Source organism: Hemiscyllium ocellatum, chromosome 1, assembly GCF_020745735.1.
Source record: "Hemiscyllium ocellatum isolate sHemOce1 chromosome 1, sHemOce1.pat.X.cur, whole genome shotgun sequence".
In the NCBI taxonomy this organism is placed as follows: Eukaryota; Metazoa; Chordata; class Chondrichthyes; order Orectolobiformes; family Hemiscylliidae; genus Hemiscyllium; species Hemiscyllium ocellatum.
The window spans coordinates 32,239,790-32,263,609 of NC_083401.1; the positions used below are offsets into that span (position 1 = coordinate 32,239,790).

General features: G+C 41.8%; 1 protein-coding gene across 4 annotated transcripts in view; it reads left to right on the top strand.

Moving 5' to 3' along the window:
- LOC132827677 (fibroblast growth factor receptor-like 1) overlaps positions 1–23,820 on the top strand; it is a 304,917-nt gene that overhangs the window by 238,907 nt on the left and 42,190 nt on the right. For all 4 annotated transcript variants that reach the window (XM_060844604.1, XM_060844365.1, XM_060844443.1 and 1 more), the window contains exon 4: positions 19,571–19,660. In XM_060844604.1, the coding sequence (XP_060700587.1) occupies positions 19,571–19,660 (90 nt within the window). The remainder of the gene's footprint in view (positions 1–19,570; positions 19,661–23,820) is intronic.

A 23,820-nucleotide genomic window follows, 5' to 3' on the forward strand; every position in this document is an offset into this window, starting at 1 on the left:
TGAGTTTGCACATTCTTCTCATGTCTGGGTGCTCCAGTTTCCTCCCCCACAGTTCAAAGATGTGCAGTTTAGCTGGAATGGCCATTGGAAATGCAGAATTACAGGGACAGTGTAGTGTGGGTGGGATGCTGTTCGAAGGGTTGGTGTGGACTTGATCGGCAGAATGACCTGCTTCCACACAGTAGGGATTCTATGATTCTCTAAACCAGAGAAAGAAAAATCTGAAAATTAGTCAAAGGCTATTTCGGAAAGAAATCAGGAGTCACAATTTCCCTCAAAGGGTTCCAAAACTCTGGAATTCTCACCGTCAAAAGACAATAGATACTGGATCTCTTGAATCTTTCATGACAGAAACTATATGGTTTCTTTATTTAAAGCAATCAAATGATATGGAGTTGAAATATCAGCGATCATTTATCACAAGCCAATTTAAGGGCAGAGCAGAATCAAAGGGGTGAATTGGTGCCTCCTGTTCCTACTATTTGAAAATAACACATTTGCTTTTAACAGTAGCGGTTGAAAAGAAGGCCTAGGTGATTTGGTGATGGGAAAAGAAACATTCAGTTGTGTGTAAAACCACTTCAGGATACAAAATAACTTTGGAGTTAGGGGCTTTATTGGTGCAGTGGTAGTGTCCCTGCCTCTGGGCCAGGAAGTTTGGGTTCAAATTAAACCTGCTCCTGCAGTGTGTAATAGCCTCTCTGAACAGGTTGACTTATTAAAAAAAACAATACCTTCTAAGCTTTTCAGGACAGGTGAGTGTTATTGGCAGCGACGGGGGGAGGGGGGGATCATTTTCTCTCCAGCCCTCTCTTGTTTTTAGTTTTTATCTTTTATAGATTTGTCACACTTCCTTGGTGAACAGTGTTATTTGTTAATCGTTACTTGGTTGATTTCATGATTGGATTTAATTATTAAAAAATACCAAAGATTTGGTTTGAAAAGTTACCTCAGTGTAGACAGAGCAACATACAATTCAACATTACTTTGTAGTCATTGGGCATTGCCATAGGGAAGAATATAACCTGCTAAGGCTTTAACACTGTGCAGCAGTGCATGTCTAATAAGGATGAACTTCCTCACATAAATGGGTTAGATATTTGCTCATTTAAAAAAAAATCATGCTATGTGGCCGTCTTTGGAAAGGGCAGCATTTATTTCCCATCCCTAATTGTCTCAAGCAAAGTTGTGATGAGCTGCCTTCTTGAACCACTACAATCGTGTGCTGTATGTAGGCTGTTAGAAAGGAATTTCCAGGAATTTGACACAGTGACAGTGAAGGAACAGCGGTATAATTCCACATCAGGATGGTGAGTGACTTGGAGGGAACCTGTAGGTGGTGGTTTTCCCATATATCTGTTGCCCCTGGGTGCAAGTGGTCATGGGTTTATTTGCTGCTTTCAAAGGAACCTTAGAGAGTTGCTGCTGCTCACTTTATAAATGGTACATATTGCTGCCATAGAAGTACCTGTGAGTTTGCATTTGGACATGGGTTTTTTCCTGGTGTGCCGGTTTCCTCCCACAGTCCAAAGATGTGCAGGTTAGGTGGATTGGCCATGCTAAATTGCTCATAATATCCAGGGATGTGCAGATTAGGTGGATTCGCCGTGGGAAATGCAGAGCTATAAGGTTAGGGTAGGGGGTTGAGTCTGTGTGGGATACTCTTTGGAGAGTCGGTATGGACTTGTTGGGCCAAATGGTCTGTATCCACACTGTAGGGATTCTATGATTGTATGTTGTGATCGTTATGGACAGAACATGAGAAAAAGGAGCAAGAAATGGTCAATTAAGCCCTCAAACCTGTACCACTATTCTATAAGATCATGGTTGACCTCCTGCAGGCTTCATCATCTTCTGTGTCAGCTTCTCCTAGCCTTCAATCCCTTGATATTTCAAAAATCTGTCTACCCCGTCTTTACATACATTCAGTGATCTAGCCTCAAGAACTCTCAGGGCTAAAGAATTCCAGACATTTGGTACCCTTGAAGAGAAGAGATTCCTTCACATCTCAGTTTTCAATGAATGGCCCCTAATTCGTATCTATCACCCTGAGTTCAAAATTCCTCCATTATTGGAAACAACTTCTCAATATTTCAAGAAAGTAAGGCCTCATTTATCTAAAGGAGTGAAAACCTAAGCTGTTCAGCCACCCTTTATCCCAGGAATCAGCTCAGTGGATCTGTTTTGAACTACCTGAATGCCAATTTATCCTGTCTGAAATACAGTGACCAAAACTGTACACAATACTGCAGATGTGACTTCACCAATCCTGTACAGTCATAATGAGACTCCTCTTTTTAAACTCCAACTCCCTAGCAATGAAGATCAAATTACATTGTTCCTAATTACTTGCTGCACCTGCATGCTCACTTTCTTGTGTTTTATGCAGAAGAACATCCCGATTCCAAAGTGAAAATACAGTCCCTAGTTTGTTTTTGTGATCCTGCTGATAAGTTTGATACATTTGCACTGTACTGTTTTATTCAAAGGCAATGTCTCCTTTCAAAGGTGATGTGCCCAGAATACAGTGATCCTCACATGTTTGAAGTTGCACTCAGCAGTGTCTGTTAGTGCATATTGACCAGGCTGATGAAGAAGACAACATGGCTGCGATGACTGCCTCGATTTGACTTGCTCGTTTTCCAGGTATATTCTGACCAACCTGTTACGACACATCTCTGGAGCAGGTGGGACTTGAGCCTGCGCGTCCTGTTCCAGAGTTAGAGGCACTACCACTGCACCACAAGAGCCCTTTGCTGGCCTTTTCAAAAAGTCAATTCTTTGTCAGGCTCCACAGGCAACTCTTCTATAGGGATTATTTCCAGTAGGTTCTTGTTCCTCCGAATGAAATTTAAAAATAAGACTCCAATTGAAGTTTGTCGTGGTGTGGATGGGAGACCACATCCTTGGCCTGTGAAGCAGGACCAGTGCTTGACCCATTTCATGGCACGTGTCCGATCCTGGTCTTGTGTCCCCTGTCAGTTTTATACAGGTGGCAGGGACACCTGTAAAACCTACCATAGTTGTGTATCTGACATCTTTCGAGTGCCCTTGGAAAGTAGGATGTTGGTCTCCGAACTGGTCCTTATTGTGCGTGTGATCTCTAATACATTTCAATAACTCCCCCAACATGCCTAAGCATAGCTTTACAAATATTAGCTAGATATTGACAGCAACCTTATTTTGTAATGAGGCTTTATAGGCTAACAACTTGCACAATGCTTCTGAAAACAAACTGACATGAGTTTTAGAATGACACAGAGGGAGATAAAATCCTCCTGTGAGAGCTGACTGTCGGTGGGATTTTAAATGCCTGATTGGACATGTGAAGCAGTTTACTGGTGACCATCACCTATCACAGTGTGGTCTCAGCTGTGGTTACAAAGCTAAGCTTGTTTTAAATACAATATTGACTACGTTGTACAATATAACTCTCCACGAAGTTCCTTGGTTATTCTCGGATGGCTCAGCACCGATTGGAGATTCCTTGTGGGAAATGTTGGCACCAATAAGATTATTATTCGGAGACTTCTAGACCAGATATGAGACACTGAATGGATGTCAATACAAATTGGTGGAGAAAGATATGTTAATTGGTTGAGGGAATAATGCTGACTACCTCTTGGCTCTGATATAAACATATCGAATCATTGAGTTACAGCGATGTACAGTCCTATTCATCCATGTCAATCAGATATCCCGATCAAATCTAGTCCCATTTCCCAGCACTTGGCCCATATCCCTCTAAACATTTCCTATTCATATACCCATCTAGATGCCTTTTAAATGTTACAGTTATACCAGCTCCACCACTTCCTCTGGCAACTCATTCCACACACACACTGTCCTCTGCATGAAAAAGTTGGCCCTTAGGTCCTTTTATATCTTTCCCCTCTCACCCTAGACCAATGTCCTTTAGTTCTGGAATCCCCAACCTTGGGAAAAGACTTTGTCTATTTATCCTATCCATGCCCCTCATGATTTAAAAACTTCTATAAGGTCACCCCTCAGCCTTCGACACTCCAGGGAAAACAGCCCCAGCCTGTTCAGCCTCTTCCTATAGCTCAGATCCTCCAACCCTGGCAACATCCTTGTAAATCTTTTCTGAACCCTTGCAATATTCCCCAACATCCTTCCGATAGGAAGGAGACCAGAATTGCATGCAATATTCCAACAGTGGCTGAACCAATGTCCTATACTACAGCAACATGTACTCCTGTACTCAATGCTCTGATCGTTAAAGAAAAGCATGCCAAAAGCCTTCTTCACTATCCTATCCACCAGCGACTCCAATTTCAAGGAGCTATGAACCTGCACTTCAAGGTCTCTTTGTTCAGCAACACACACAAGGACCTCCTGCTCCTTGGATGCTGCCTGATCTGCTGCACTTTTCCAGCAACACATTTTTAGCCCTTCTCATTAAGTGTTTAAGTCCTGCTAAGATTTGCTTTCCCAAAATGCAGCACCTCACCTTTACTTAAATTAAACTCCATCTGCCACTCCTCAGCCCATTGGCCCATCTGATCAAGATCCTGTTATAATCCGAGGTAAGCTTCTTCGCTGTCCACTATACCTCCAATTTTGATGTCATTTGCAAACTTACTAACTATACTTCCTATGTTCATATCCAATTAATTTATATAAATGATGAAAAGTAGTGGACCCAGCACTGATCCATATAGCACTCCACTGGTCACAGGACTCCAGTCTGAAAAACAGCCCTCCACCACCACCCTCTGCTTTCTACCTTTGAGCCAGTTCTGTATCCAAATGGCTAGTTCTTCAAGTATTCCATGAGATCTAACTTTGCTAATCAGTCTCTCATGGGGAACCTTGTTGAATGTCTGAGTTTTTTGAAAAAGGAACAAAGAGGATTGACAAGGGCAGAGTGGTGGACGTGATCTATATGGACTTCAGTAAGACATTCAAGTTGTGAGATATGATTTCCCACGCACAAAGCCATGTTGACTATCCCTAATCAGTCCTTGCCTTTCCAAATACATGTGCATCCTGTCCCTCAGGATTCCCTCCAATAACTTGCCCACCACTGATGTCAGGCTCACTGGTCTCTAGTTCCCTGGCTTGTCCTTATCACCCTTCTGAAATAGTGGCACCACATTAACCAACCTCCAGTCTGCTGACACCTCACCTGTGACTATCAATGATACAAATATCTGAGGAAGGGGCCCAGCAATCACTTCCGTAGCTTCCCACAGACTTCCGGGGTACACCTGATCAGGTCCTGGGGATTTATCCAAATTTATGCATTTAAAAATATCTAGCACTTCCTCCTTTGTAATATGGACATTTTTCAAGATGTCACCATCTATTTCCCCACATTCTATATCTTCCATGTCCCTCTCCACAGTGAATATTGTCATAGCTACTGTATAATTCTTGTGGATAGTCAGCTGATCAGTCCATTTGGTCATCATTGATGTTAGTTACATTACAGTACTTGCATTTTTGACTTTGACTTTATCAGCTTCAAACGTAGCTGAAAATGTGTTGCACATCATTTACTGCATCCGCTGCCCCCGATGTGGCCTCCTCTATACTGGGGAGACCGGCTGCCTACTTATGGAACGTTTCAGAGAACACCTCTGGGACACCCGGACCAACCAACCCAACCACTCCGTGGCTCAACACTTCAACTCACCCTCCCACTCCACCAAGGACATGCAGGTCCTTGGACTCCTCCATCGCCAGACCATGGCAACACGACAGCTGGAGGAAGAGCGCCTCATTTTCTGCCTAGGAACCCTCCAACCACAAGGGATGAACTCAGATTTCACCAATTTTCTCATTTCCCCTCCTCCCACCTTGTCTCTGTCTCAACCCTCGAACTCAGCACCACCTTCCTAACCTGCAATCTTCTTCCTGACCTCTCCGCCCCACCCCCACTCTGGCCTATCACCCTCACCTAAACCTCCTTCCACCTATCACGTTTCCAACGCCCCTCCCCCAAGTTCCTCCTCCCTACCTTTTATCTTAGCCTGCTTGGCACACTCTCCTCATTCCTGAAGAAGGGCTCATGCCCCAAACGTCGATTCTCCTGCTCCTTGGATGCTGCCTGACCTGCCATGCTTTTCCAGCAACACATTTTCAGCTCCGATCTCCAGCATCTGCAGTCCTCACTTTCTCCCAGCTTCAAACACAGCCATGTTCAGCTTTTAACTGTACAGCCTTGATTATGTTTGTTGCTGGACTCTCAGTCTGGAACCTCACCTGAATGAGAGAACCAAGTCAAGAACAGGAGGGGAGCAAAAGTTATCGATTACTAAAACTTGGCAACATTGTGTCAGTGGGGACTTCCATGAATAAAAGTGAACTTGCATTTAAGTAGCAGTTTTCACTTTCAGACATGCCAATGTGCCTTCACTGCCCCTGGAATGTCCTTGCTGTTGTAACATTGGAAAATACAACAATCATTTTCCAGACATTAGAATCCCGTGATAAGTTAAGCATTAACTATAAGCAGAACTGAATAGTCACTTAAACACAATGATTAAAGAGCAAATTAGAGGCTGTGAAATCTGCAGCGAGTAACTCGCTTCCAAGTCACAAGTCAGGAGTGTGATGGAATATTCCCCACTTGCTTGGATGGGTGCAATACTCAAGAAACCAGGACAAAGTAGGCCACTTGATTTGCACCACATCCAGAAGTACTCACATAATTCACCATTAATGTTCAGTAGCAGCAGTGTGTACTATCTACAAGATGCAGCACAGAAATTTACTAAAACTCCTTAGGCAGCACCTTCTAAACCCGTGACCATTTCCATCCAGAAGGACAAGGGAGCAGATACATGAGAACACCACCATCTTCAAGTTCCCCTCCAAGTCACTCACCATCCTGACTTGGAAATATATCATTATTTCTTCAATGTTGCTGAGTCAAAATCCTGGAATTCCCTCCCTAAGGGCATTGTGCATCTGCCCACAGCACATGGACTGCAGCAGTTCAAGAAGGCAGCTCACCACCACCATCTCAAGGGCAACTAGGGACGGGCAATAAATGCTGGCCAGGCAGTGACACCCACATCTCCCAATGAATGAAAAGAAATCATAGTCCTATGTTACACACTTAAAAAGCTTATTAATAAAAAAAATTAAAATAAACATTTAGTGTTTTGTTCTTCTTAAAGATCAAAATCCTGTTGACAAGTTCATGGCAAAATATTTTAAATCCTAAAAGAATAATATAAAGGTTGTCAATCTGAATAGGTTCTGTTAAAACAAAAACAAATTATATCGACACAGCATTAGTGTCATTAAGTAGAGCACCACTGCACATTTGCTTGAGAGAAATGTTATTGAAAAGTTCCAAAGTAATTTTCCACATTGCTGTGAAAATAAGTGGACTGGTGTTACTAGCAACTGCTCAGCTTTGCAGTACGAAAAAGAAAGAAAGTGAAGATTTGCACTTATATAGCACCTTTAATGACATCAGAATTTTTGAATTTGCAGTTAAGAAGTGCGTTTGAGGTATAGTGTTTGACTCTTCTCCGGGCAATTAGGAATTGACAATAAATGCTGAGTTATTCAGTGATCATGTCCTCATCCTATGAATGAATAAAAAAAGTCACTACTTTAATGTTGGAAATTTGGCAATCAATCTCCACAGCTAGCTCCCGCCGCAGGAATGTATTAATGTGATAGCCTGTTTGTGGTAATATTGATTAGGGTTTCAATATTGGCCAAGAAATCTCTTTTATCCTTCCTCAAATAGTACCATGGAATCTTTCTCATCCATCTGAGAGACAGCAAGGGTCCTTTTAATGCTGCATCAGAAGGCTAAAAATCACACAACACCAGGTTACAGTCCAACAGGTTTAATTGGAAGCACACTAGCTTTCGCAGCGACGCTCCTTCATCAGGTGATTGTGGAGGGCTCGATCGTAACACAGAATTTATAGCAAAAATTTGCAGTGTGATGTAACTGAAATTATACATTGAAAAATTAATAGACAATCAATTTTTCAATGTATAATTTCAGTTACATCACACTGCTAATTTTTGCTATAAATTCTGTGTTATGATCAAGCCCTCCACTATCACCTGATGAAGGAGCGTCGCTCCGAAAGCTAGTGTGCTTCCAATTAAACCTGTTGGACTGTAACCTGGTGTTGTGTGATTTTAAACTTTGTACACCCCAGTCCAACACCGGCATCTCCAAATCATGGCATCAGAAGGCAGCATCTCTGAGAGTAGACCTAGCTCTGAACCAGTCTGGGCTCCCATGACATGTCTTTCTTCAAGTCTCCGAATTGGACTTTACATTAGTTTACTTTCTGTTTATAAAGCAGAGAATTGTGTGTCTTGGGGCTTCCATTTCTCTCTGCTCTTCTAATTCTCGTGAAGATGTATAAAAATTGAAGAAATTTCATTACTGATGTTCTTGCTAAATCTGCGGTTACACAAGTCTCTCTCACAAGTGGATAAGGTGGTCAAGAAGGCACATAGCATTCTTCTGAAGTTCTACTGTTCTGAAGAAGGGTCACCCGACCCAAAATATTATCTCTGATTTCTCTCCACAGATGCTGCCAGACCTGCTGACCTTTTCCAGCAATTTCTGTTTTTGTTTCTGATTTCCAGCATCTGCGGTTCTTTCGCTTTTTATGTGGTATTCATGCCTTCATTCATCAGGGAGTAGAGTATAAAAATTGGCAGGTCATGTTGCAGCTGTATAAAATTTTAGGTAGGCCACATTTTCAAGATGGCATACAGTTCTGGTTCCTACACTACCAGAAGGAGGTGGAGGCTTTGGAGAGGGTAGGGAAAAGGTTTATGACAATGTTTACCAGTTCTGCGCAAGGGTCAATGGACCTGAAACGTTAACTCTGATTTCTCTCCACAGTTGCTGCCAGATCTGCTGAGCTTTTCCAGCATTTGATGTTTTGTTTATCATGATATTGCCTGGATTGGAGGGTGTTAGCTATGATGAAAGACTGGACAAACCTGATTTATTTTCACTTGATTATCGGGAGCTGAGAGGCGACCTGTTAGTTTATAAAATTATGAGAGGCATGGAAAAAATGGATAGTCAGAGGTCTCTTTCCAGCATGGAAATATCAGTTATTAGGGGGCATAAGTTTAATGTAAAAGGGGAAAAAGTTAAAGGAGTTGTGAGAGGCAGGTTTTATGTAATTAGTGCTGCCAGAGGAGGTGGTAGAATCAGATACAATAGCAATGTTCAAGAGGCATCTTGACACATACATGAATAAGCAGATATATGGGCCATGTAGAGGCAAAAGCTTTTCAGCTTCGAGCAGCGTCATATGTTGGCATAGACTAGGTGGGCCAAAGGGCCTGTTCCTTGCTGTGCTTTGTTCTTTTAAAACGTGACCTTCGCCACCTTTCAGTTTGGAGGTGAAGAATGCCCATTGTTAGATGTCGTGGTTCTGAGGCCACTTTCTTTGCCCATTGATGGGATTAAAGTAATAGGAGCAGCGAGTAAGATATTCATGTGACAACTATACAAGGGATGCCACAGACCTAAAAAGAAACAGGAAATGATGAGAACAAAATTAACCAAAACAGGTTAATAATTCCATACACATTTATTTTTAAATGACATTTTCATAATATACCTTGTGAGGTAATCAAATGAAGCTATTGTCTCAGTATGAGAACATCCCAGCTATTCAGGAGGGTTTCCTGACACAATATGTAGACAGGCCAACAAGAGGTGAGGCTATACTGGATTTGGTTCTAGGTAATGAACCAGACCAGGTGTTAGACTTGGAGGTAGGTGAGCACTTCGGGGACAGTGACCACAACTCGGTGACTTTTACTTTAGTGATGGAGAGGGATAAGTGTGCACTGCAGGGCAGGAGTTATAGTTGGAGGCAGGGAAATTATGATGCGGTGAGGCATGACTTAGGATGCGTGGATTGGAAAAATAGGCTTCAAGGGAAGAACACAAATGATATGTGGAGATTGTTCAAGGAACAGCTATTGGGTGTCCTTGATAAGTATGTACCAGTCAGGCAGGGAGTAAAGGGTCTTGTGAGGGAGCCGTGGTTTAATAAGGAATTGGAATCCTTTGTGAAAGGGAAGAGGGCGGCCTATGTAAAGATGAGGCGTGAAGGTTCAGTTGGGGCGATTGAGAGTTATAAGGTAGCCAGAAAGGATCTAAAGAGAGAGCTAAGAGCAGCGAGAAGGGGACATGAAAAGTCCTTAGTTGGTAGGATTAGGGAAAACCCAAAGGCTTTCTATAGGTATGTCAGGAATAAAAGAATGACTAGGGTAGGTATCGGTCCAGTCAAAGATAGTAGTGGGAAGTTGTGCGTGGAGGCGGAGGAGATTGGAGAGACACTAAATCAATACTTTTCGTCAGTATTCACTCAGGAACAGGACACTATTGCTGATGTGAATATTGAGTCACAATTAATTACAATGGATTGCTTTGAGGTATGTAGGGAAGAGGTCTGGAGAATACTGGAAAGGATGAAAATAGATAAGTCCCCTGGGCCTGATGGCATTTATCCTAGGATCCTCTGGGAAGCTAGGGAGGAGATAGCAGAGCCATTGGCCTTGATTTTTAAGTCGGCATTGTCAACGGGAATAGTGCCAGAAGACTGGAGGATAGCGAATGTGGTCCCCTTGTTCAAGAAGTGGAGTAGGGATAGCCCGAGTAACTATAGGCCGGTGAGTCTCACTTCTGTTGTGGGCAAAGTCTTAGAGAGAATTGTAAGGGATAGGATTTATGAACATCTGGATAGGAATAATGTGATCAAGGATAGTCAGCATGGTTTTGTGAAGGGCAGGTCATGCCTCACAAACCTTATTGAGTTCTTTGAGAAGGTGACTAAGGAGGTGGATGAGGGTAAAGCAGTAGATGTGGTGTATATGGATTTTAGCAAGGCGTTCGATAAGGTACCCCATGGTAGGCTAATGCAAAAACTACGGAGGTATGGCATTGAGGGTGCATTAGAGGTTTGGATTAGGAATTGGCTGGCTGGAAGGAGACAGAGGGTAGTAGTTGATGGAATAGGTTCATCTTGGAGTGCAGTTACTAGCGGTGTTCCACAAAGGTCTGTTTTGGGACCATTGCTGTTTGTCATCTTTATAAATGATCTAGAGGAGGGGCTTGAAAGCTGGGTGAGCAAGTTTGCGGATGACACGAAAGTCGGTGGAGTTGTGGACAGCGAAGAAGGATGTGGCAGGTTACAGCGGGATATAGATAAGTTGCAGAGCTGGGCAGAAAGGTGGCAAATGGAGTTCAATGTAGCTAAGTGTGAAGTCATTCACTTTGGTAGGAGTAACAAGAAGATGGATTACTGGGCTAATGGTAGGCTACTTGGTAGTGTGGATGAGCAGAGGGATCTTGGTGTCCATGTACACAGATCTCTGAAAGTTGCCACCCAGGTAAATAGTGCTGTGAAGAAGGCATATGGTGTACTGGGCTTTATTGGTAGAGGAATTTAGTTCCAGAGTCCTGAGGTCATGTTGTAGTTGTATAAGACTCTGGTGCGGCCTCATCTGGAGTATTGTGTGCAGTTTTGGTCGCCATACTATAGGAAGGATGTGGAGGCATTGGAACGAGTGCAGAGGAGGTTTACCAGGATGTTGCCTGGCATGGTAGGAAGATCGTATGAGGAAAGGCTGAGGCACTTCGGGCTGTTCTCATTGGAGAAAAAAAGGTTTAGGGGAGATTTGATAGAGATGTACAAGATGATTAGGGGTTTAGATAGGGTAGACACTGAGAACCTTTTTCTGTTAATGGAGTCAGCTGTTACTAGGGGACACAGCTTTAAATTAAGGGGTGGTAGGTATAGGACAGATGTTAGGGGTAGATTCTTTACTCAGCGGGTTGTGAGTTCATGGAATGCCCTGCCAGTAGCAGTGGTGAACTCTCCCTCTTTATGGTCATTTAAGCGGGCATTGGATAAGCATATGGAGGTTATTGGGCTAGTGTAGGTTAGGTAGACTTTGGTTGGCGCAACATCGAGGGCCGAAGGGCCTGTACTGCGCTGTATTTTTCTATGTTCTATGTTCTATTCCTCCTTGAAACATATGATGTTTACGAATTCAGAGGAGTATGGGGTCAATGAAATGTTCTCAACGTACAACCGCAATGTGGTGATGAAGTTCATTTGATTTCCATCATTGTTTGACCAAGATCAATTTGTCGAAGGCTCTCGAATAAGCCCAGAATACTGGAGAGGCAGTGAGTCACAGAGGGGGAGTTCCAATACTTCAGGCCTCAGCAGCTAAAGGCATGGTTTCCATGAGTTGGTTGAAGGAAAGAAGGGATATGAGAAAAACCAGGGTTGGAGGAACTTGGATTTGTTGGAAAACTGGGGGAAGTTTCACTAATGAAAGGAGGTGCATATAAATAACGCGAATTTAATATCACTGGAATCATTTATTGTGGACGCTGGAGCATCTTTCTAGATTTGTGGAGTAGGATGTGCTGAAAAGTCTTTTTCATGATAAATATCACAATATAATGAATCAACAGAGCAAAGGACAATTCTCAACTTTGCTGCCTTAGTTTGGGATTTATGAGAGCGATTCACCCGAAGTAAAGCTTCCTGATCTTCAGCCTTGTCAAAATCATACAGTGTAGCTGTTGTTCTGTGACTTGCAAACAAACAGAAGGTGGACACCAGGATAGATGTATCATTGTTCCAAGCGCATTTTTAATCATGTGACTGTCGTAAGTTTTTATTGATGCCATTTGATCTGTTAATACAAAAACTTGTCCAAAACTAGCCAAATACAGAAGATGCTGGAGATCTGAAGTAAAAAGCAGAAAGTGCTGGAGGAAATTAGCAGGACAGGCAGCATCTGTAGTCGGAGTTAAAGACTGAAGTTCAATATGACAGTTCAAAGTCATTGGACTGGAAGCACTAACTCTGCTTCTCTCTCCACAGATGCTGCCTGTCCTGCTAAGTTTCTCCAGCATTCTCTTTATACTGAATGTGTACCTGATTTGTTGGCGTATGTTTCTACCTGATTTATTTGCTAAACTGTTTTTTTTCTCTTTAAGAGTAGAGGCAATCAAGCACACTATGTTGTGTGAACTGCATGGTGACTAAATCTAGCTTTTTCTTTGATGGGTTTTCCTTGTCCATACCTGTCAAAGCTAATTCAGCATCGAGTTTGATGTCTTCCATAAGCTGATTCAGTTGTTGTTATTAACAACACAATGCCTCCTCGTCTGATTGTTCAAGCCTGACTTGATTGCATTAAGTTGTGTTCCCCTAATTTCAGTGTTTTTTCCATTTTAATTCCCCCCTCCCCTCCTTTACTCAACGCCCTTCACTTATCAAGCAGGAGTTGCTGTAATGATGCATGTTGATCGTTTCATCCATCACTTTGAAGTGGGCTCAGGTCTCCAGTTAGAGTTCAAAGGTCGACGTGTTTATTTATGCAAAGCTGGATCATCTGTGAAATGGGGCTTAGAAGGCCTCTGGACTTCAAAGGGTTCACGTCAGGCCTAGCAGAGTCAAAGCAGAGACTGGTCTTGCGTTAAAATATTAAAAGAAAGTTTCTGGCTCTCTGTCTTGATATGGGTCATTTTCAGTTATTAAATAACATTTTTAATTGGTATCAAATTCATGTCATGTCTAATTAAATTAAGTAGTAATAGCCTCAATAATTGGCTCATATGCTTTTGAAGAGCTCTGCATAAATTGTCAAAGAATAATCTGTCTTTGTCCATCCTGAATCTCATTCTGGGTGTCTACACCATCAAAAGTCTGGACAGGTTTCTTTTAGAGGTCGGGGGATGGGATAGGTTTTGGGGGGTTGGTCTCTGTAGGCGATTTGCCGCGCGAAAAAAAAGTTGGGATCTATCGAAGATCAAAGCGGCTACAGCAATTCAGTGCACATCAAAGCTTTGGCTGCAAATCAAATTGTGTTGAAAATTCGAGCCGTTTGTCCAGAGCTGGGAGATGATGACGAATGAAACATCAGGCGAGCAGTTTGGTGCTTCCCCGTGTTCGTAAAAACGTCCTTTTGTTTTTAGAAAGGATTTCGGCACCAAAAAAAGTTGTTTTTTTTCAGTGAAATCATTCCCATTGTTGTGTGAAAATACAAACACGGCTGGGGGAAAGCTGGAATAGGTGACTGTCATCGTTTGAAACTGAGCGTTTTTGAGTGTTGTGGACTTGCAACGTGAATTGGAACTGACAAATTGGAAATTGTGAGAGTATTGCACTTTTAAAAATTCAAAGTTGTTTTCTCACCATTTTTAAGGAAGGTTTGCTATTATACAGTACCCTTCACAGACTCAGAATATCCTAATGTAATGAAGTCCTGACGAAGGGTTTCACCTCAAAACGTTGACTTTTCTTTACCTCGGATGCTGTGTTCTACCAGCTTCACATCTATTGACTCAGACTTCCAGCATCTACATTAGAGTGGTGCTGGAAAAGCACAGCAGGCCAGGCAGCATCTGAGGAGCAGGACTTCCAGTACATGCAGTCCTTACTGTCTCTGATTCTTGCACAGTTGCAGTTGTAATCTTTACCAGTTTGTCCCTTGATAGCAATGAGCAGAAAATACTCTGTTTTCATTGGTCTGAAGAAGGGCCACTCGCCCACAGATTCTGCTGAGTTTCCCCGCACTGTCTGTTTTTCATATTATTTATCAATGGTGTTGGTTGAGAGATAAATATTGGTCAGAATACTCTCTGGCTTTTCTTTGAGATAGTGCTGAAATGAAATCTTTTGAGAACACACAGGACTTTGATTTAAAGTAGCATTTGTAAGTGCCGTATTCTCTGCCTAGTAGACACGACTTGGAATTTTATGCTCAAGTCTTTTTGGAATGGGTGGGGACTGAACTTAAAACTTCTTCCTCAGAAGTGAGAATGTCATCTGAGTCCTGCCTGATACCTTGAAGCTAGCAGTACTGAAGAAGGGTCATAGATTCATAGAATCCCTACAGTGTGGAAACAGGCCCTTCGGCCCAGCCAGTCCACACCGAAGAGTAACCCACCAAGATCCATTCCCCTATTACTCTACATTTCCTTCTGACTAATGCACCTAAGCTGCACATTCCTGAACACCACAGACCCTTTAGCACGGCCAATTCACCTAACCCGCACAACTTTGGATTGTGGGAGGAAACCCACACACAGATACGGGAAGAATGTGCAAACTTCACACGTTTGCCTGAGATGGAAATTGAACCCGGGTTCCTGACGCTGTGAGGCAGCAGTGCTAACCACTGTGCCACCATGCTGCCCAGTGTTGTTGCAATTGTACCAGCCTCCACCACTTCCTCTGGCAGTTCATTCCATGCACGTACCACCCTCTGTGGAAAAGTTGCCCCTTAGGTCTCTTTTATATCTTTCCCCTCTCACCCTAAACCTATGCCTTCTAGTTCTGGACTCCCTGACCCCAGGGAAAAGACTTTATTTATCCTATCCATGCCCCTCATAATTTTGTAAACCTCTATAAGGCCACCCCTCAGCCTTCGACACTCCAGGGAAAACAGCCCCAGCCTGTTTAACCTCTCCCTGTAGCTCAAATCCTCCAACCCTGGTAACATCCTTGTAAATCTTTTCTGAACCCTTTCAAGTTTCACAACACCTCTCCGATAGGAAGGTGACCAGAATTGCACGCAATATTCCAACAGTGGCCTAACCAATGTCCTGTACATCCGCAACATGACTTCCCAACTCCTGTACTCAGTACTCTGACCAATAAAGGAAAGCATACCAAACACCATCTTCACTATCCTATCCATCTGCATCTCCACTTTCAAGGAGATGCTGAAACAGTGGGACATGGGTGCAAAAGATCTAAACAGGTGACAAAATGGCATGCATGCAATATGTGACAACAAAAATGTATCTCTAAACTGGCTGGGTTGTTCAATTTTCAGTAAATCCTAATTATTTATTTTTCACTTGTGGGATGTGGGTGTCGCTGGCTGGCCAACATTTATTGCCCGTCCCTAGTTGCGCTTGAAAAGGTGCAGGTGAGCTACATTCTTGAATTGCTACAATCCACCTGCAGTGGGTCGACCCTCCATGCTATTTAGGAGTGAATTCCATAGATTCAGTTTTAGTGAAAAGGAAGTGATGTTGTAGTGGTAATGTCACTGGTCTACTAAGCCAGAAACAGTCTAATGTTATGGGGCCATGAATTCAAATTCTGTGGTCCATAGTGCATTCAATATAAATCTGAAATAAAAAGCTAACATAATAAGCTCATAATAGCTAGGGACAGAAAAAATGAAATTCAGCCCCTGTGGCTTGCTCTGCTATTTAATGCATCATGGCTGATCTCATCTCAGCCTTACCTTTACTTTTCTGCCCACTCCCCATAACCTTTCAACCCATTTACTAATATAAAAATCTGTCTTTACCCCCTCAAATTTACTTAATACTCCAGTATCCACCACTCCCTGCAGTAGTGAATTCCGCAGATGTGATTGCACTGGACAGGGTGCAGAGGAGATTCACCTTGGCATGGAAAATTTAAGTTATGAGGAAAAGTTGGGCTGTTTTTTTTGGAGCAGAGAAGACTGAGGAGCGATTAGACTGAGGTGTACAAAATCAGAGGCATGGTCAGAGTGGATAAGGAGCAACTATTTCCCTTTGAAATGTCAGTCACAAGGGGACATGGACTCAAGGTGAGGAGCAGGAGGTTTAGAGGGAAAGTGAGGGAAAACCTATATCCAGAGAATGGTGATGGTCTGAAATGTGCTGCCTGAGAGGGTGGTAGAAACCTGTTGCCTTTATAAAATTCCTGGATGAGCACATGGTACATCATCCCATGCAAGGCAATGAAGCAAGTACTGGTAGATGGGTTTAGGTTGAAATCTGGGTGTTTCTCATGGGTTGATGCAGACTCGATGGGCTAGAGGACCTCTTCTGCCCTGTATGATTCTAATAAATTACCCCGACCCAATGTGTCCTAGCTTATGTATTAACCCTTTGTGTGGCACCTTATCAAATATATTCTAGAACTCCAGATATACTACATCTATGAGACCCCCACTATCCAGTTTGCCTGTTACATCTTTGAAGAACTCTTTAATCCCAACTCATCACACAATACCAATAGCCTGCCCCCTAGTTGGTTCCACAACATATTGCTCCAAGAAACTATCTCTCTCCTAACACATTCAATGAATTCTCCCTCTAGACTTTGTGACCAATTTAATTAATCCAGCCTATGTGCGTATTAAAATCCTTAAACTGATAATTGCCACACCTTTTTCACTAGGTCCCAGTATATTCTGGTTTATGCTGTGCCTGCGGTGGAACTACTCCCACTAGGGACTTCTTTCCCTTGCTATTTTTTTATTTCTACCCAGACTAATTCTACATCTTGATCACCAGCCCCTTTGTAATTTCTCACTACAACGTTGAACCTATCCTTTTAGAAACACAGCTGCACCACCTCCTTTTCCTTCCTGCCTATCCTTCTGAAACACTGAGTATCTTTGTAAATTTAATTCCTAGTTCTGGTCTCAATGCAATGATGTCTCTGTGATCATCCCAAATTGTACCTTTCTTCACTATTTGCGCTGTTAACTCATTGATTTTATTCCGAATGCTTTGCGCATGCAGATACGAAGCTTTTACGTTTGTTCGATTATCACATTTCTCTACTGCTGCACCATTACGCGTTATGACTTTGACATGTTCTATCCATTCCTTTTCTTATTTTCCAGTAACAATCAGCCTCATCACTAATCTGCACTCCTACCTTCTCCACTAACTTCGATATCGATTTTTTCCCCATGCAACACCCCCTCCCCAGGCCAACTATTGATAATTGTAGAAACCAATCTAACTTGCTAATGTCCTTCGGGTGAGGATGGCAGATTCTCTTCCTCAATCTGGCCTACATGTCACTCCAGACCCACAATAATGTGGCTGTGTTGTTGGAGGAAGTTTGAAAATTTAGTTCTGGGCAAATTTATAAATCCAGATTTAACAAGTGTATTTTTGTTTCGTCGAAGTAATATCTCCAGCTTTCTTTGTAGCTCTACAAGAGGAAGTGGAGTAGTCATGAAATGCTGTATTAACCTTCAGTCATAGTAAGCAACATCTTTGGTAGAACTATGCATGAGACAGGAAAGATTGGAAATTAATTACTGGCTGCAATGATGTGCCAAGCTTTGATGTTTAATGCTGCTGAAACAATTTGCTAAATTTATTTATTTTTTTAAGTGATGAGGATATAATTTCTTGAGCAGTGGGATGCAGGTTTGATTGAGTTTCTGATATCATGCTTGTTCAGGGGAACAGTCTCTTTCTCAGGCCAAGAAAGATGTCAACCATTTATTTAGGCTGTGATTTTCCTTACCGAGCAACCTTTGCAGAATTCTATCCTTGCAGGTCAACTCTGCATCTTTTGGTAAATGTGGTGGGCTAAAAGAGAGGATGACAAATTAGAATTTTATGCAAATAAAATCCTGCAGATTCTGTAAATCTGACATAAAAACAGAAAATTCTGAACATAGGCAGCATACATGTATCCACTATGTACAGAACCAATGAGCCATTTGTTAGTTTGGCGAGTGTTTGAAATGATCCTAATACCATAAGCGGAGACTTTGAAACGATCTTTAAAAAAAAGACTTAAAGCCTCAAATATGGTATCAATATCAAAAAACGATTTTCCACTTTGGACCTTAATCTTTTGCAAGCGAACATACAGGCAATGAAAAAACTGAAATGAAGAAAAAGGTTAATTCAAGGTTTCTCTCACCTCTGTGATTGGATGAACGTTCCTTGCTGAGAGCTAAATATATGAGGGTGCTAAGAGCTAAGCAAAGTATTCATAATGTGGCCATTTTTTCAGACTGGATTTGGCAACTGTATTGCCAAATGGCATCAATATGAATTCCGAGTGAACAATGATATTTCACTCCCCTGTCTAAACATATTAGGCTGAAAATTTGGGCTAGACAGTATAAGAAAGATGTTAGGAAGCACTCAGCATGCAACGTGTAGTAATTGTTTGCAACTCTCTTCCACAAACAGCTTTTGATGCTCGGTTAGTTGATGCTTTTAAATCTGAGATGGAAACAATTTTGAAAGCAAAGGTATTATGGGGTATGGGCGAAAGGAGTTGGAGTTAGACCACAGATCACCGTTATCTCATTAAATGGTGGAATTGGCTCAAGGGGCTGAATGGCCCTTCTCCCGTTTCTTTGTTCTGAGCTTTATTTAAATTTGTTTCTCTCCATCCCTATCTTTCTCTTTCATGTAATTATGTTTCTGTGTCACCCTTTCACCCTTGAGTTGTTTTTTTTTCAATTGTACTCCCTTTTCCTGCCTTATTTTCTTCATTAAAGGTGACAAACCTATAAATTTAAAGTTTGGTGTCACCTAACCACGGCTGTTTTCATTAATCCTGTCCTCACTATCCCATACTTGGTTTCTTGTCCAGGCCTCGCAAAATAAACAATTTTTGTGGCTTAACTCTGGAGATTTATATTTTGAATTAGAATCAGAATGGTAAAATAAAACATTTTCATCGCCTGGAGGTGCTCTGTGAATTGAACTTTGTACCTGTTATATCATGTTTGGCACATCAGTCTCCCATTCCATATTTCCTAATAGTGTTCTTGCTTGTTTTGTTTGCAGATGATTCAAGCACAGGAAGGAACGGACAAAAGCTGCCTCAAGGATCCAATGGGGAATATACAAATGAAGATCCCACAGGAAAACAATGGGGTATGATGCTACAAATTCTCAAAATTCCAAGTACTGACATAATCAAGTATTTCTTTGTTCTTTCTAACATGACATTTGAGTTGAACTGAATTGTACATGATATTGTGAGCTCTGATTAGGTAATTTCGTCAGAGTTGATTATTGTAGAGATGGTGTCATATGAGTGTGATGGTGATTTGAAGATGCTGTACTTTAGCACAGCTAAGTGGAGCTCAAGCAGGAGATACAGTTGCCTGTTTTTAGTATGAGAGAAAGGTACTTGTATCTGGTTAAATGTGTTTGGTACTGAGTCATATGGCTAGTTCAATCCCTGGATGATACTAAACCAATGTGGTTGCCATTGGAGTCCAATCTCTTTATTTCTATTTAATACATTGGGATGTAGATTATAATGGCAAGTCTATATTTTCTTAGCAGGACTTATACACTTAATGGTAAGGTTCTAGGGAGTGTTGCTGAACAAATAGACCTTGGAGTGCAGGTTCACAGCTCTTTGCGGTGGAGTTGCAGGTAAATAGGATAGTGAAGAAGGTGTTTGGTATGCTTTCCTTTATTGGTCAGAGTATTGAGTACAGGAGTTGGGAGGTCATGCTGCAGCTGTACAGGACATTGGTTGGGCCACTGTTGGAATATTGTGCACAATTCTGGTCTCCTTCCTATCGGAGAGATATTGTGAAACGTGAAAGGGTTCATAAAAGATTTACAAGGATGTTGCCAGGATTGGAGGAGTTGAGTATAGGGAGAGGTTGAATAGGCTGGGGCTGTTTTCCCTGGAGTGTTGGAGGCTGAAAGGTGACTTTACTAGAAGTTTATAAAATTATGAGGGGCATTGTTAAGACAAATAGACAAAGTCTTTTCTCTGTGTAGGGGAGTCCAGAACTAGAGGGCATAGGTTTAGGGTGAGAAGGGAAGGATATAAAAGAGACATAAGGAGCAACTGTTTCACGCAGAAGGTGGTACGTGTATGGAATGGGCTGCCAGAGGATGTGGTGGAGGCTGGTACAATTGCAACATTTGAGAGGCATTTGGATGGGTATATGAATAGGAAGGGTTTGGAGGGATATGGTCCGGGTGCTGGCAGGTGGGACTAGATTGGGTTGGGATATCTGGTCGGCATGGACGGGTTGGACCGAAGGGTCTGTTTCTGTGCTGTACGTTTCTATGACTCTATTGCCAATCCATAGATATTCAGAGGAAGCTTTGGTTTGAACTTTATATTCCTTTGGTAGCAGTCTTGGAAGTAGAAGTTTAATCAGTGCAGAGTGTGTATGTGTGTGTTAGTTGTGTCAGCAAAGAAGAGGAATAAAAAAAAATTAAAGAGGTGATAGAATGCAGTAAAGACATTTATTTAGCCTTTAATATCACAGAAAAGAGATTATAATACAGCAGTACCAAAATCCTGTATTGTATTTGCCTAATTAGCACACTCAAGCCAGTTGAGTAGGCTAGCAATGCTGTTATTCACAGAAAAGTACCTAGCCTCATTATTAATTATGTTCTAAAAATTATGATTTTTTTTCAGACAACTATTTCTTATCTAGTAGTTTCTCAGCAAGGATTCACAGAATGTTTTATGGTTTCTAATATTTTTCTTTTAAATTCCTGCTGACTGCTTCTTTTGTGCTCTGTGCTCTTTATGGATGAAAATTGACAGAATTCATAAATGCTCTTGAATATTTGCTCCACTACACACAGTCCTGCTTCATGTCTGCTTCAAAATTCATGTCTCACTCTATTTTGAAATATCAGGATAACTTTGCTGGCGTTTTGGTTGTCAAGTAGAGCTCCTGTATTTCTTCAACTCCTTTTCAATATGTTAACCAGAAATATTCCCCATTTCCCCTTTTCACTTCCTTGTGGGTTCTCAGCTAGATGTTGCCTGGCCGGGGCAGCTGCTGAACCTATCCCATGGGTTTCTTCATGATACACAGTTTACTCACCTCTGCGTATGCTGTCGTTTTCTGAGTGAAAAATGTCTGACTCGAGAATTAGTCACCAGCTTTTGGAAAGACTTCATTGAAACATGGCTGACATTTCCTGATCTTCCATGATATTTCTCTCAACTTGAACTTTATCTTATTTATCTGGCTTCTAGCACACTGTCTGCTGCATATAATATCTGATTTATTATTGAAAATAAAGTTCTTTTCTGAGCTCTCCCGGGGGCTGAGAGATGGAAAACAGAATAAAAATGTTATACCTGCACTCTCTCTGATCCTGGCTCTACACCGATTGTGAAATTAACCCTCAGGTTCCAACTTCTCATTGTCAGTTTTATTTCTGATAGTCATTGAGTTAAAATTATCTCCAATAAAACTCCACAATAGAAACTGAAAAGTGCAGAAATTAGTTTGGAGAGTGAGTCTGAGAGAGTAGAGACAGCAGCAGCTTGATCTTTGGGAGATGTTAATTTGTATCTTGGGTGCATAGTTTTGATTGGGATCCTGTCAGAAACCAACAGACTTTGGCCAGGAAACAAATGGACGGTCCTTGAGATGGGGAAGTGGCTGCATGGATGAGAATGTGGCAGGGATTGCTGCAGGAAGCCTGGCTCCCATTAGCAATTCGGTCTGCCCTTCTCCACCTCTACCCCTACATGGTTTCTTCTGGGCAGGCAGCGTTTAAAATCACCCCGAATATATTGGAGGCACACAATAAGTACATGGATGGAGAACGGAAGAAGGATCGTTTTGGGTCTGGTCCTTTGGAAGAATGGAAACATAAAAGGCACAATGAAAAGCTGAGCACATGTAGAAAATGAGGACCAGGAGTAGGCCATTCAGCCTTTTGAGCCTCTGTGCCATTCATCATGATCATGACTGACCATCTAACTCTGTAGGTTGTTCCCACTTTCTCCCCATATCTTACTGTTTGATACAAAGAAAGACAAATTGTACCTCTAGATTATTAAATTGCAAAGGAAGTGCAAACCAATTCCGGAGCTTTATCAGTTTAATAACAACTAATAACTGTGCAGGATTCTGTCACTGGGGAGTGATCAAGGATGATATGACAAATGGTGTCAGCGTAGATTTTTTGAATGTTAGTTGCATTGAGCTTACTCAGTTTAACATTTGCAGCTCACTGACATGGTGCATAGGGGATTGTCTAAATGGACAGTCAGGAGGTCTTTAGAAAGTTCTGTAAAAGAGATAATTGGCATAAGGGAAGCTGCACAGAGCTGAAGATAGCCTTGTGACACGGGTTGGCAAATGATGGGAAGTATGGACCACCATGAGGATAAAGGCAACAAATCCTGATTGAAAAGATGGAGGAGTTGGTGTTTTTCAAAGACCCTTTCATCTTGTCAATTATTTCAATTAAGGAATGTCCAATTGTTTATCCAGGTTTGCAGATGGAATTAAATAAGGAGACACTGAAAATTGTGTAGCTGGGAGCAGGAAGTGATAAAGGAATAAACTGACTGAGTGATGGAGTAAGAGTCTGATAGGTGGAGATTATCCTCCATTAAAAAAACAAATTGCAATATTTTTCTCGTGGTGAGGAATGAGTAACACGACTAAAGGAAAGAGGTTTAGATGTCGTCAATGAATGAGAATCACTAGAAGCCGGTCTGTAATAGAAAAGGAATGTTGGCCTTTATTTCAAGGAGGTTAGAGTGTGGAAGTGATGTTTCAATAATACAGTTTTGACACCACACTGCAGGAAGGATGTATTGATCTTAGAGTCTGTACATGACAGATTCACCACAATGTTCTGAGAATGTAAAGCGTCTTGAAAACTGCTAGTGTAAATATTCATTGTATTGCCTTAATGGTTGAAGATTGAGCAGTGAGCTAGTTGCTGGCATTATGGCACTGTACAAGTACGTCTCTAGTTGTGAAGTATTTCGGGATGCCCTGTGTGCTGTTCAGCTGCTGGTTCTTACTTTATTCTAAGTGAATGGCAAGACCCACTTGAAATGCTGACTGATCTATTTCTGCTCCTCTGAAGGGACACACCAATAGTTTAAACATCTCAAAGTAATAAAGAGAAGCAATGAAGACATAAAAGACGTTAAGGAAACACCTAATTTCGGAAATGCAAGAAATAGATATCTAAAGTAGAAAATCAGGGAGGGAGCCAGATACATAGGGTTGCAGTGAGTGTAGAAGACATCCAAATTAGAATGAAAGCAAGGGATAGGAGGATATTCGAGA